The 13497-nt window shown below is 64.3% G+C and overlaps 7 protein-coding genes across 7 annotated transcripts; 2 read left to right on the top strand and 5 right to left on the bottom strand.

The window, feature by feature from the left end:
- Positions 1-605: 605 nt before the first annotated feature.
- Q8F55_000086 (uncharacterized protein) lies at positions 606-911 on the bottom strand (the record flags this gene model as incomplete). The annotated part of the gene is made up of 1 exon (XM_069348742.1): positions 606-911. One exon carries the CDS (start codon positions 909-911, stop codon positions 606-608), a length of 306 nt encoding a protein of 101 aa, XP_069212286.1.
- A 922-nt stretch (positions 912-1833) lies between these two features.
- On the bottom strand, positions 1834-2546 carry Q8F55_000085 (uncharacterized protein; the record flags this gene model as incomplete). Its single annotated transcript, XM_069348741.1, has 3 exons — positions 1834-2025; positions 2069-2180; positions 2236-2546. 3 exons carry the CDS (start codon positions 2544-2546, stop codon positions 1834-1836), a joined length of 615 nt encoding a protein of 204 aa, XP_069212285.1.
- Positions 2547-2873: 327 nt separating this feature from the next.
- On the bottom strand, positions 2874-3526 carry Q8F55_000084 (uncharacterized protein; the record flags this gene model as incomplete). The annotated part of the gene is made up of 3 exons (XM_069348740.1): positions 2874-3056; positions 3089-3179; positions 3216-3526. The coding sequence occupies 3 exons, from the start codon at positions 3524-3526 to the stop codon at positions 2874-2876; spliced, it is 585 nt and encodes a 194-aa protein (XP_069212284.1).
- An 807-nt stretch (positions 3527-4333) lies between these two features.
- On the top strand, positions 4334-6115 carry Q8F55_000083 (uncharacterized protein; the record flags this gene model as incomplete). The annotated part of the gene is made up of 1 exon (XM_069348739.1): positions 4334-6115. The coding sequence occupies one exon, from the start codon at positions 4334-4336 to the stop codon at positions 6113-6115; it is 1782 nt and encodes a 593-aa protein (XP_069212283.1).
- Positions 6116-7712: 1597 nt separating this feature from the next.
- On the top strand, positions 7713-9308 carry Q8F55_000082 (uncharacterized protein; the record flags this gene model as incomplete). Its single annotated transcript, XM_069348738.1, has 3 exons — positions 7713-7913; positions 7951-8466; positions 8499-9308. 3 exons carry the CDS (start codon positions 7713-7715, stop codon positions 9306-9308), a joined length of 1527 nt encoding a protein of 508 aa, XP_069212282.1.
- Positions 9309-9674: 366 nt separating this feature from the next.
- Q8F55_000081 (uncharacterized protein) lies at positions 9675-11416 on the bottom strand (the record flags this gene model as incomplete). Its single annotated transcript, XM_069348737.1, has 6 exons — positions 9675-9776; positions 9810-10082; positions 10118-10927; positions 10961-11003; positions 11036-11265; positions 11300-11416. 6 exons carry the CDS (start codon positions 11414-11416, stop codon positions 9675-9677), a joined length of 1575 nt encoding a protein of 524 aa, XP_069212281.1.
- A 251-nt stretch (positions 11417-11667) lies between these two features.
- Positions 11668-13196, bottom strand: Q8F55_000080 (uncharacterized protein; the record flags this gene model as incomplete). The annotated part of the gene is made up of 4 exons (XM_069348736.1): positions 11668-12384; positions 12424-12668; positions 12703-12867; positions 12902-13196. The coding sequence occupies 4 exons, from the start codon at positions 13194-13196 to the stop codon at positions 11668-11670; spliced, it is 1422 nt and encodes a 473-aa protein (XP_069212280.1).
- Positions 13197-13497: the final 301 nt, after the last annotated feature.

Genomic DNA, 13497 nt, shown 5'->3' with positions numbered 1-13497 from the left:
CCAGGTTAAAGCGATCTTTACATAGGCACATAGTATTGGGGCTCGATGGGGAAGAGTTCCGTTGGCCAGCCATGGAAATTGCACTTTACTATACCATACTGCATCGCTAGTTTTTCACACTCGCGTGCGATTTACAAAAGAACAAAAGTCAGAAAGACCTTGGGGGCACGTTCTTCAGCGCTCCCCGAGAGAGAGTGCCGGCTGGGAGAACCCGCGCTCATCCTAACAGTACTTGGGTCTGCTAACCGCTTCAAGTCTGTCCCAGCCTCCAACAAAGTCGTAACGGTCGTCATATGTCGCCTTCAGAGCTGAAAAGCAGGCGTTACGGACAAGCACCAACTTAGGCACAAGGTTGTTTTTCTCGAGCTCGTAGAGATAAAGGATCTGCCGGTACAGACCGTCAGTCGACGACGGCAAGGTGAACAACCAATTCTGTAGAGACAGCGACGTATGTATGTACGGTACTCACACTGTTGAATTCCTTGTGAACATAATGAGTGTACTCCGCCTCGCACAAATGAACTTCGGCGGTAGGCTGGCGCTTGTTGTCGCGTGCGATGTTGCGTCTGGAGCGAGGTAAGCTAATCATCGAGTGATAACAAACCTCACTGGATGATAACCCTGTAGGCAATGTATAGAGCAACTGTATTCGTATTGACTTTTGACCAGTTGTCCACCTTCGCTGCAGCCCTGAAAACGGGGGCAGACGATGAGAGGTTCTTGAGGATACCACGGGCGGTGTCGCTTGTGGGCTCGTAGCTTCTGGTGAGCTCATCGTAGTATGGCTCCCAGTCCTCGGTGGAGTCGTCGGGATCCGTGTCGGGCTTTGTCATCTCTAAATCCATTTCCCGCTCCATGTGCCACTCCATGAACCGATCCGAGTTGACCCTATGTCTCTCTTCTTCGGACATGTCTTGGGGGCGCCTTGTTGGTAAACCATGGTAGGGGGGCATGTTTCTTGTTGGGTGGTGGGTGAGGGAGGGTAATGGCTACAGGCGCGCCCGTTTTATGCTCTCGGGGCGGGTTAGGAGGTGAATGTGGCAAATGTGATTGTGACGGAGGAGCCGTGATCATGTCAAAGGTGCGCAGCCAAGCGTGTATCTCCTGCCACATGGCCTTCTTGAGGGATCTCCTGGGTCCCAATGGAAGACAATGAAGCGTGCTCCCCACCGCCAACGGCTGGGTTGTCACAACATGCGAATGTACGCTGCCTCTTATCCAAACCGCCACAGGGGTTGACACCGTCATACAATGGCAGTTGTGGGGTGACGGTAGGTGACGATCTGGGCAGGGAGGGGAGGAGGCGTAGACTTGGGCTTTCTCCTGGAACACGGGGTACGCCAACGGGGGATCATGTCGGATGTGGCGATTGCGGCGGCGATTGAAGGTGGCCGATCAAACACGCGTTCACTGTGGCGCAGGTCAGGTCAAAGAAGTGCCTCAACGTGTCGATAGGAGACAATGGAGTGAATTCAAACAAGTTGGGGTGTGGTCTTCACATGCTGTGTCCTTGAACGGCACACGCACGTCCCCACTCGACCTGCTTCTTCACTATTGTATTTCGGTGAAACCCAACGCATGGGTGGGGTTCATTGTCGCGGAGTGTGCGCCACGCCGCCGGTATGCAGATCAGTTCACGATTACCGGTACCCATATAGTGGAATCTTGTGAGTGGCAAGAGTCAGCTTCTGTTTGGTGCTGACTTGGACCGCCACCTCACTACGCTCACTACGCTTTAATATATACATCGCTTCTTGGTGTCGATCGCTTAAGAGAAGAGAACCAAAATGTACGAGTTGGGAGCGTAACCCATAGCGTGCAGTACAGCTCTCATTAAAACGGCAGGTTAAAGCCATCCCTACACAGGTAGGACGTGGACGGGATAGGGAGCCCGTGCTCTGGCCAGACACCGTCGAAGTCATGCTTATTGTCGAACGTTGCCTTGAGGGCAGAAAACGCAATATCACGCACATACTCAAACTCAGAGTCAATGTGGTTGTCTTTAACTGGATAGAGAGCATTGATCTGTGCGTTGAAGTAGGAAACCCAAACAGCAGGATCTACTCACAAGTTTATAGGCCTTGAGAATGTCGGCTGTGCGTTCGGCCTCCCATAGGTACTTATCAACCGGGGGCAACGGGTGCTTTGCACGGCCACGGTGGTCGCGGGCCATGTTGCGTCTGAAGACATGTCAGTCCTCCCTCGTCCTACATGCAATGCCGTGGCTGCACTCACCGCTCGATGACGTTGAGGACCATGTAAAGAATGATATCCATCTCCGTAACGCCTTTCCAGTTCCGGTACGCGTCCGCTGTCCTGACCTTGAGTTCGGCGGCTGAGAGCCTTCTCAGGACGCGATAACCAACAGGATCCGGGGGCATGTATTTCTTGGTTAAGTTGGCCAAGATCTCGTCCTCTTTCTGTTCTCGGCGTTCGTCATAGGGGCGGGGGCTCGAGGTAGACGCAACGAAGGTGGGCCCCTCAGAGTCAGAGTCCTCTTCCGAAGCCCTGCCACGCCTGAAGGGTGTCTTTCCTCGGGGAGGCATGGCTGCTGTGGGGCGGTTGGTGATGGAGGGTAGGAGGAGCTGGACTGCTCCGTAGCGGGGGGATGGTAGACAATGAAGTGGAAGTGACATCAAGAGAGTTGGAGCCCGGTCGTCACATGCTGTGGCCTCGCACGGCGCATGCGCGTCCTCACTCGACATGCTTCTTCAAGCCCGAGCGCAAGCAAGGTTCCGGTTCCGCGTCTGATGTGCTCATGCTGTGCAGCGCCGTGCGCGTGGACCGGTTCAGACCGGTAATACATTAGTCGGAGGTATAAGAATGCAGGTATCAGGAAGGCGTGCCACAGTCTAAACGTCTACCATGGGGCCCTACCGCCGAGCATACTCGCCAAGATCGGACATGCGGACAGTGTAGTCGTACAGGTTCGCGGCCCACTCCTCTGTCGAGTCAGTGCGGTCGTACAGGAGCTGCAGCGCCCCGAGGCAGATGCGGCGGACGTCGGGGAACGCCGGGCGGAGGTTGGAGAGCGACACACCGTAGTACTCGACCTCCTGGAGTCAGCGGGGCCGGCGGGCGCACGTACCATGTTGTAGAAGGCCGCGATGTCCAGTTCGCGGCGGTAGATCCAGTCCTCGAACCCGAGCGTGGCGGGGCCACAGGTCCGCTCATTCTCCCTCCTGCGCGTTAGATGATCCCAAACGCCAACTCACGCCTTGAGGACGTCGTACAGCACGAGCAGGCCAACGGCGGCGCGGCTCATTCCCGACCAGTCGCCCGCCGCGGCTGCCCGCTGCACGTCGGCAGCGGCGCGGGGCGCGGCAGCTAGCAGCGCTCCCACGAGGCGGGAGGTTCTGTCCCGGGGCGGGCGGCGGGGCTCGGGCTGGCGGGTGGGGAAGCGCGTGCACGTCACACCCGTGTCGGTGAAGCTCGCGTCGGGCGCCCACTGGCCGTCGTAGCTCCCGTCTGGTTGGCCGCCGAAGCGGTGGTAGTTGTTGATTGTTGGGCGGGCGAAGAAGCGCATCGTGTTGCGTTGGGTGGGGTTGGAGTGTTGGGGAGTTAGTGGCAGGCTGGGGGGCAGCGAGCTCGCTGTTATGTACAGGCTCGCAGCGAGTGATGGCGCCGTCGACGTATCGGTGAGTGGTGCTGCCTGGTGCCACGGGCATTGTGCCACCTGTGCTGGTGCGGACGGGGGCAGTATCGGTTGGTGCTGCCCATTGTCTGCCATTTGCGTCGCCGCCATCACTCGTCGCGAACTCGCACTGGAGCTGGGATCGGGTGCCCATTGTGTCCAACCGTGATGGAATGGGCACAGCGCCTGACTGTTCGAGGCCCTCCATGCATGTGTCGGCGCTGGAAGAGCCATTGAAAGCATCGCTGTTGCATGCAAGCACCCCACAGTGCCACGCCCATCTGCCACTTGCCCCGCCGCCACAGGCACACTGATTGCAGCTGTCGGCTCTGGCCGGCTCTGATAAACATGCTCCATCCATCCATCCACCCCCCAACCTGCCGGATTCCCGGCTCACAATCGACGCCCACCCATCAGCATTCCGTGCGCCTGCAATGGGGAACGACTGCCGGGGCGCCAGCCCGCGCCCACGCGCCTTGGCAGCAGCTTGGCGGCGACTGTTCGGAACACGCCTGCTAGCTCGCGATGGGCGAGGCCGAGGTCAGCTGACTCTCAACCCAACGGCTATGGCATTGAGCGGGACGTCCCCAACCGGTTGACTACGCCCCCGTCGTGCACCCCGACGGCGGCCGGGGCGCGGTATATAACGCAGCATCGTCGCTGTCGCCTCGCAGACGCACGCCAGCCCCCCAACGCACAATGGTAGGCGAGATCCCGCAACCCCCACCCCGCGAGGGGCACCCGATCCGCGAGTGCCGCGAGTACAAGGTCATCTTTATCGGCGCCGGCCTGCTCGGCATCCACTTTGCCGCCCGCATCCAGCAGTACGGGCTCGGCATCAGGCCCGTCGTGTACGAGCGGAACCCCGACGTCGGGGGCACATGGTACAACAACACGTACCCCGGCGTGGCGTGTGACGTGCCGTCGCACGGGTACACGCTGTCGTGGGCGCCGTGGGCGGGGTGGTCGCGCTTCCAGGCGCCGGGGGCCGACTGCCAGAAGTACGCCGAGTTTGCCGCGAGCAAGACCAACATCCGGGACATTACGCGGTTCAACACGCGCGTGCTCAGCGCGGCATGGGACGAGGCCGCGGCCGAGTGGGTGGTCGAGCTCGAGGACGTGGTCACGGGCGACAAGTTTACCGACCGCGCGCCAGTGCTCATCAACGGGAGCGGGCTGCTCTCCCAGCCGAGCACGCCACGGCTCAAGGGCATGGAGAGCTTCAAGGGGAGGCAGCTGCACTCGGCCACGTGGAACAAGGTGCCGACCAGCGAGCTGAAGGGCCTGCGCGTGGCCCTCGTCGGCGCGGGATCGAGCTCGCTCCAGATCCTGCCTGAGATCCAGAGGGAGGCGGCGCATGTCGACCAGTACATCCGCTCCGAGACGTGGGTGGTGACGCCGTTCGGGGCCGACGCGCGCGCGGCGCACTGGGGACTGGACTTAATGAAGGCGCTCACGCTCGACGACCCGGAGTACGCCAACCCGTACTACACCGACGAGCACAAGGCGACGTTTAGGGCCGACCCCGAGGCGGTCCACAAGCACCGCAAGGCGATCCTCAACACGACCAACAAGATGTTCACCGACGGGCTGACCGAGATCGTGTCGCCCTCGCGCGAGCAGGCCGAGGCGCTGTACGTCCAGATGACAAAGGACAAGCTCGCCAAGAAGCCCGAGTTGCTCGACCTCTTCCTGCCCAAGTGGTCGATCGGGTGCCGCCGCCTCACCCCGGCCGTGGGCTACTTCCAGGCGGTTACCTCGGACAACGTCGACGTCGTGCGCACGAGCGTGGTCGAAGTCACCCCGACCGGGCTCGTCGGCGCGGACGGCAAGACGCGTGAGTACGACGCGATCATCTGGGCGACCGGCTTCGACACGACTTTCTACCCGTCCTTCAGCGTCACCGGGCGCAACGGCACCCCGCTGTACCCCGAGGAGGCGCGGGCCTACCTCACCGCGCACGCCGAGGACATGCCCAACTACTTCACCGTCGCGGGGCCAGGCCTCATGTCGTTCAACGGCGACTTCCTCGGCGGCCTCGAGCGCATCCTCGACCACATCCTCAAGTTTGTCTTCAAGCTCCAGCGCGAGCGCTACCAGAGCGTGTGCGTGCACACGGACGCCGTGGTGGATTTCACGGCCTATCTCGACGAGTACCTCAAGCGCACGGTGCACACGCAGGGCTGCTCGAGCTGGTACAAGAACGGGTCCAAGGACGGCAAGGTGCGCGCGATTTGGTGCGGCACGAGCCTGCACCTGTTCGACGCGCTCCTTGAGCCCTGCTGGGAGGAGTTTGACTGGACGCGGTACCCCAACGAGCGGCAGGGCCTCCACCGCTTCGACTGGATCGGCAACGGCCGTACCGTGTCCGAGGTGAGCGGCGGCGACCACTCGTTCTACGTGCCGCTCGTCGACGCCGAGAACATTGTCGTCCCGACCGCGACTGCGGCGACGCCCCTCAAGGAGCTGTACAACTTTTAGGCGAGTAGGTTTCTTTGTATTGTTCAAACTAGTTGTCGGCGCTCGCACACGCTGTCTGTAAAGTGCCATACCATACTCATGAATGACGTCTAAGCAAGCGACGGATACCTCGCCGCTGTGGGGTCGGCCGGGGCCAACCCTCCCCACACCGGCTTTAGCCGCTTACGAGAGACCAGCTGACGGTCCTGATGCTCGTCGGTGATGGCATGGGCTTGGCCAGTGCCTATGGAAGCTGGGGGAACAGCGCTTCGAGCCGAGGGAACAGCAATTGTCCTCCCCTACAGTCATTCACAAATGCTCCGGGTCTTCAAAGTCGGAGAAATTGAGGCAGTCGGGTGAGGCGAGGATGCAGGCGGCGGAGGATGCGCAGTCGGAAACCGAAGCCAAACCGAAGCTAGATCCAGAGGATGGACGAGGCCACGTACATAGCCGAGATGGTCGCTGGTGGTCGAAGCGATCGCTACCATCCACCTCGTAGCGAGATCCATGCCAAGGATGCGGCGTGAGTAGCGGGAGCGACGAGCACAGCGACCTCGAGTGTCTCAATCAGCTCCAGCACCATTCCGTAGGCGTCGAGGCGTCGACAAAGGCTCACCGCGGCGACTAGAGTTCAGGCGTAACTGGCGCCGTAAACTGATGGCGACGGCCGGCCCGCCCACATGCCAGGTCGATCTGCAGCCTGGGGAGCTGACATCATGCCATACACCATGTCATACACCATCGCTACACGCAGCCTCGCTCGGCCGTGTCGGCTCGTAGTGGATGTGGGGTTGGTGTGATGTGGGGCGGAGCTCGCCTCGCCTCGCCTCGCCCCGCCTCGCCTCGCCTCGCCGCACTGGGCGCACTAGCCCTCCCCACAGCTAACAGTGCCATCGACATCCACCGAGCAAATCCACCGAGACGGGCCTAGTGTGCACCTTGTGACGCTTACCGCCGGCTCTTGACGGTCGGCAGGCGAGGTGTGAGGTGAGGGCGGGCGTGAGACGTGCGACGTGCGGCCTGCCGCGCCGGCACGCAAGGACGAAACTCTCGTGTCGGAACTGTCGTCCCCTGGGACTGGGTCTTGGGGTGCGGTGCGGGGCAGTGTGGGGCCAGCACAGGAGCACAAGATAACGTCCTGTGGCCGGGGGAGTGGCCGAGTGGGAACGGCGGCGCCGGAGCAGAGGGCCGTAGGATGATGGAAACAACAACTCGGCAATGGGCCCCTGGTGCCTCGAGGAGCCTGCCTCCAGGAGCCACTGCCGCTGCCGCCTCTGCTCGTGGCCATGTCGCAATGATAACTAGGTCTGGCTAGCGCTGGGTGGGTGAGTGCAGCTCGCATGCATCTGCTCTGCCTGCACGAGGTGCTCTGCCTGCTCTGCCTGCTCTGCCTGATCGGACCTTGCAGCGAGTACTGAATGCGTAGCCCAGGCTAGGCTAGCAGTCATGTGGTCCGGCAAAGGCTACTCGGTGATGGACACGGCGACTAACTGCGTCTCGTCTCGTCATTCCACGAGCTGGGCGCCCAGCAGCAAGCAGCAATGCATACATAGTAGCAGAGCAGGTCACCTCGCATCACCAGCATGGCCTAGCAAGGCCAACAACACCCACCACACACATGCCAATAGCCAACCCGGACCCCAACGCGCCGCTGCCGTCGCCGCAGACGCTCTTCATCAACGCCAATGTCGTGGGCTGGCCGCCGGGGGTCTACGCCGTGCTCGTGCAGGGCGGGCGCGTCGCCATCGTGAGCCGTGGGCTCGTCGTCCCCGAGCCGGATATGCAGGTGGTCGATGTGCGCGGGGCCTGGATTGCGCCGGTATGCCCGCGGAGTGAGACGGCGCTGACCACCCCAGTCCCTCGCCGATTGGCACACGCACTTCACATCCGCCGCGGTGCACACGCGCAGGCTAAGCCTGGCCGCGTACCCCTCCGCCGCCGTCGCGCTCAAGGCGGTCAACGTCGCGCTCCGGGCGCCGCAGTACGACGAGTGCGGCGCCTTCGTGGCCACGGGCATGGGGCCCGGCGCGTGGGCCGACGCGGCCATCCTCAACCGCTCGACGCTCGACGCAATGTGCCCCACCAAACCGGTCGCGCTGTACTTCACAGACGGGCGCTGCGTCGCCAACACGCGCATGCTCGTGCTAGGAGGGTACGGGCACGACACGCACCCGCACGGGTACTGCTCGCGCGCGGACGCGGCGGCGCTGGCCGCGCGCGTGCTCGAGATTGCCGACCCCTACGTCGTCGACGAGTGGGTCGGCGCGCTGGCTGCGCGCGTCGCCGCGCTCGGGATTACCGAGATCGTCGACTTTGAGCGGGGCGACAACGAGGGCGACTGGCAGCGCCGGTGTGGCCCTAAACAGTTCTGCGTGGGTGCGAGCCGCGGCCGAGCTGACGCCAGACGCTGAGGGTGCGCGCGTCCATCTGGCCCGAGCACCTCGACGAGGCGATAGCCAAGCGGCATACCGCGGGGGCCGGCATCGCGGGCACGCGCGGCCTCGTCACCGTCGGGCCGTTCCACGTCGTGGCTGACGGCACGCTGGCGCACATGACGGCGTACTGCAAGCAGGCGTACGCGAACACTGCGTCGCGGGGGAGGCTAAACTACGCGCCGGACGATATCGGCGCGCTGTGTGCCAAGGCCACGGGCGCGGGGCTCGCGGTAGCCGTCCACGCCGCGGGGGACGAGGCGCTGCGCATCGTCGTGGACCAGCTGGACGCGAGCGAGCCGCTGAGGGAGAGCACGATCGAGCACCCCGCGCTCGTGGACGCGCTGGAAGTCCCGCGCGCGGCGGCGCTAGGGCTGGCGGCGAGTGTGTCCCCAACGAGGATGGTGCACGACGTGCCGCTGGCGCACGCGCTCTGGCGCGGGAGGGAGGGCCGGACCTGGCCCTATCGGAGCCTGCAGAGCGCGCGCCTGCCCCTCCGCTTCGGGAGCGGCGGGCCCGAGGTCCCCATCCAGCCGTGGGTCGCCATGGCGTGTGCGATGAGCCGCGGCGGATACCAGCCGCAGGAGTGCCTCACGGCCGCAGAGGCGTTCGCAGCAAGTACCTGGAATGGGCGCGTGCACGTGTCCGAAGGCGAGAGGGCAGACCTCATCCTCATAGATGCCGACCCGCTGGGGGCCGGCGCCGAGGAGATGCGCAGGGTCGGCGTGCTGGGCACCATGCTCGGCGGCAACTGGACACATCGGGCCAAGGAGCTGGCATAGGAGCGGTTTAGGAGCTCGCATAGTAGACTGCATCGTGTATGATAGTGCATTCTGGCGCGTGTTCTGGCGCGGAGAATCCACCGAGGCCAGCGGGCGGTTGCATTGCGGCGATATCAACCAGGCCAGCCGGTCGAGATCTGTTGCGGCGGGCAGTCTCGACCTGTCTCAGAGCTGCCGTTCAGCGCCGCCGCTCTCACGTGTGCCACCAGCACGACCGCGCCAGCGTCATTGCAATTGAGCTGATGAGCTCATGCCCGTCGATCCCACGCTAGGCGATAAGCCCAGGCAGAGGCGCGGTACGGCGTGGAACGTAGTGCCTCACATTCCGCAGAGCCGTCTGCCGGCCCCAGGCCCCAGCCCGCCCGCTCACATGAGAATGACGTCCAGGTCGGGGTGGTCGGCGAGCGCCTCGCGCACGTGGTACTCGGGGTCCCCGGCGTCGTGGCGCGCGTACACTGCGTCCAGGAGCTGCCGTCAGCGCCGTCGTCAGGCCGGACCCACCCCGTTCGCCACGTCGCTGTGGTCGTGCTGCCCCACCGCGCTCGTGCAGTGCGGTATCAGGCGGCGGAGGGCGGCCCTCGTGTCCGGCTCGCGCGCGGCGCACGCGGCAATGAGCACGGGCCAGAGCCATCCGCTGAGCCCGGTGCCGTCGACCGCGGCTTCGGAGAGCAGCTCGAGCACGGCGGCGACGGCGGCGGAAAGGTCGGGCGAGCCAGTCGCGAGGCCTTGCGCCTTGTGCATGACCAGAATGAGGATGGCTAGCCGCCAGATTTGCTAGTGTCAGCTCTGTGTAGTGAGACCCCACCCACCCCACCGTACTGTATCCTCCGGCCGTCCTGCCGCGCAGCGAGCCGCACTGGCCAGATATGCTCGAGCTCCATGCGCAGCGTCGCGACCTCGTGCTCGACCTGGTCCTTGACCACGTCCGACTGCTGCTGCTCGGCGGCCGCCTGGCGCTGGGACACGAGGGACACGGCGCTAGCCAGCGAGAGTACGAGCACGCGGGGCATGCCGAGCATGCTCTCGAAGAAGTCGGGCATACCAGGCGCGAGGTCGAGCTGGAGCGCGCGGCTCTGCAGGAGCCACGCGTGCCGCGGCCCCGGCATGAGCTGGATCGGGAGCGAGCCGTCGGTCAGGCTCGCGAGGACCGAGAGCGCGGCGTTGAAGTCGGCGCTCAGGGAGATAGGGAGGGGGTGCAGGATCTCGAGCCGCGCGCCGACGTACCCCATCGTCGGGGGCGCGACGCCGAGCACCCACCCCGTGCCCCCGCGGCTGATGGCCCACTCTGTCGTCGCGCGCAGCTGGAGCCGCCACTTGCCCGGGCGGCGGTCGAGCATCTGCGAGAGGAGGAGGGTGATGTTGGTCGCCGCGAGCCGGCCGGTGGCCGGCGCGCCCGCCGCCTCACTGCGCACCTTGTGCATGTACTCGAGCTGGAGGACGTTGAAGTGGCCGTGCGGGAGGGAGATGGGCGCGGGGCCGAGCGCGCCGGCGAAGAACGCGGCGGCAGAGCACGCGAGCCGCGCGTCGGGGTCGCGGTCGACGGCGTCAAACGAGCGCCGCAGCGTGGACAGGAGGAACTGGAGCAGCCCGTGGGCCGGCGAGCCGGGCGGGACCGGGAGCTGGGGGTCAGCGGCGCACGGGGCCCGACGCACCTTGGAGAGGATGTCGTCGGCGAACGAGGGGGCCGGGCGGTGGCTGGTATCAGCGGTGTCGGCGCAGTTACGAACCTCAATACTCGCTGGCTCTTGAGCTCGGCGTCCAGCAGCCCGACGACCATGCGCTCGATAATCTCGGCGCGGTACCGCGCAGCAAGGTACGGCGCGTACAGCTCTGCCGCGGGCGGCGGCGTGCTCCTGCGGCGGGGGAGCACGAGCGGGAGCGGCTGCTCGGCGCGGCCGTGCTCGAGGGGATACTCGCACTTGCGACCTGTCCTCCGCGCGCAGTTGGAGCACCGGGGCTGGCGTCAGAAAGGCCCTTAGTTGAACGCCCACCTTGGCCTCGTCGCACTTGACCTTGCGCTGGCGACACGTGAAGCACCCGGTGAAGGTGCGCCCGCGGGGGCGGCGGGACGGTCCTACGAGGGCTGGGGGCTCGTCGTCGGCGCCCATTGTCGTCGGGAGGAGATATGGGCAAGAGCAAGATGGACGGGGCGCGTTTGTTGGGGAGATGGAGATTGCGGCGCGGATGTCGGCCCGAATTTGTAGCCCCGGCTATCTCCGCGTAACCGGCAGGCAACATTGCCGCGCAGCAACTCGTCGCGCTCAAACAATCACATTTTGCATCTTAACAACTGCTTGTTCACTTCCAAGCATCTCCCAGAGCCCCCTAGCATCGCCTGTGCCACCCCTGCTAACCTGTGCTACTTCTTCACCGAGTTCGAGTTGTCGGCACACGTCCACGGCCCGTTGGTCGCCTTTGCGCTGATGATCTGCTTGACCGAGCTGTACGTGCCCGACACGATGATGGTGCACGCGAACAGCACCATTGTGGCGTACGCCAGCGCGCTCGCGACCTTGGGCTTGCGCTCGGCCCACGACTTGCGGCGCCACTCGTCGTGCCACCACATGATGGGGAAGGGGAGCAGCGTGCCGGGCGTCGAGCAGATTGCGCCGATGAACGAGACGATGACGCCGAAGATGGGGATGGCTGACGCGAAAATGTACCCGAGGAGGGTGGAGACAAAGTTGATGCCGAGCCAGACGATGTAGTGCTTCTTTGTGGGGTGGGTGAGGTCGTAGGTGCCAAAGAGGATGCGCACGAAGAGGAACTTTGCGATGATGTGCGTCCAGATGCAGAGGGAGACGAGGAGGGCGGGGAGGACGAGGCCGTAGCTGATGCGCTTCATGAGGGGGCCGGCCGAGCCGAGCGACGGCGACGAGACGTACTGCCCGCAGTAGTAGTAGAAGAGCGTGCCGATGACGAGGTAGATGGCGCACATGAGGGCCATGGACGAGAGCATGACGCGCTGGTACTTGCGCGGCTCCTTCATCTCGCAGAGCACGGAGAAGAAGGTCGGCGTGGCCGAGTAGCTGAAGATGATGGTCGTGATGGACGAGATGGCCTGGGTGAAGGAGGGCTGGGGCGGCGTCAGTCGTGTTGCAGCAAGGGCACTCACGTTGGCGAAGATGCGCAGGTCCTTGTTCCACGGTCCGGTGGGCGGCGCGGCGGCCGGGCGGTCCTGCACGCCGACGGCGACGGTGACGACGAGGAGGCCGACGACGATGGACACGACGCCGACCCAGGCGAGCCACGACACCTTGTGCAGCGTGCGGATGCTGCTCAGCAGGAAGCCGGTGACGGCGGCGACGGCGATGAAGATGGCCGTGCAGGCGCCGTGCAGCGTGATGGCGTTGAGGCAGGCTGGGCGTGAGCACCACCCCTCGTCTTCACTCACTCGCAATGCTGACGAGAAAGCTCGCGATGGCCGAGATCTTGCCGATGCAGAACTGGAACGCCATGATGTCGCGCCCGATAGGCCCCCAGACGAGGTACAGCGCATCCGCGACAGAGTAGCACTCGGGATGGCGGCGCTTGAACGGGCCGATGTAGCTGACCGCGACTGGGGGTCAGCGGGGCCGTGGGGGGCAGCTCACAAGTCATCATGGCGCACAGGCCGACGATGAGGACGTAGCCCGGGACCAGGCCGACGGAGTGGAACACGCCGGGGATAGCGAGCACGCCGACGCCGAGGTTGGCCTTTGTCATGATCATGAAGGCGCCCCAGGCCGTGAGGGCGCGGTATTCCTTGGCCTGGTCGTCGAGGTCGCCAAAGACGCCGTCGCGTTCGGGCATCGCGGCGGCGGCAGCGGCCTTCTCGTCGCCCGTGGGCTCGATCGTGGCCGTGTAGAGGCCGTCGAGCTTGTCGTCGGTGGGAGTTTCGCGCTGCATTGTCGTGCGAGGTGGGCGAGGCCGTCCCGGGGCCCAGAGCAGGCTTTATCTCCCCACCCGCACACCCAGCGCAGTGCGACCACGTCCTCGATATCGGACTCGCCAGCGACGCCCGGGATGCTATCGGGGAGACATCCGCGAGATAAACCGATGGCGCGCACACGAGCTCGGCGACGACTAATCTTGCCGAGGTCGAGGAAAAGTTGCAATCATCCCGAGGGCTCGAGACAGCTTGGCAGGTGGGGCCGCCTCGGCATGGGCCCTGACTCCTCGGCAAGGTTGTCAATGTGGCGCGGGGTGG

Source organism: Vanrija albida (assembly GCF_041260175.1).
Source record: "Vanrija albida strain AlHP1 chromosome Unknown contig_1, whole genome shotgun sequence".
In the NCBI taxonomy this organism is placed as follows: domain Eukaryota; kingdom Fungi; phylum Basidiomycota; class Tremellomycetes; order Trichosporonales; family Trichosporonaceae; genus Vanrija; species Vanrija albida.
The sequence above is the reverse complement of the archived record's forward strand: the minus strand, read 5'-3'. Positions and strand labels throughout refer to the sequence as shown.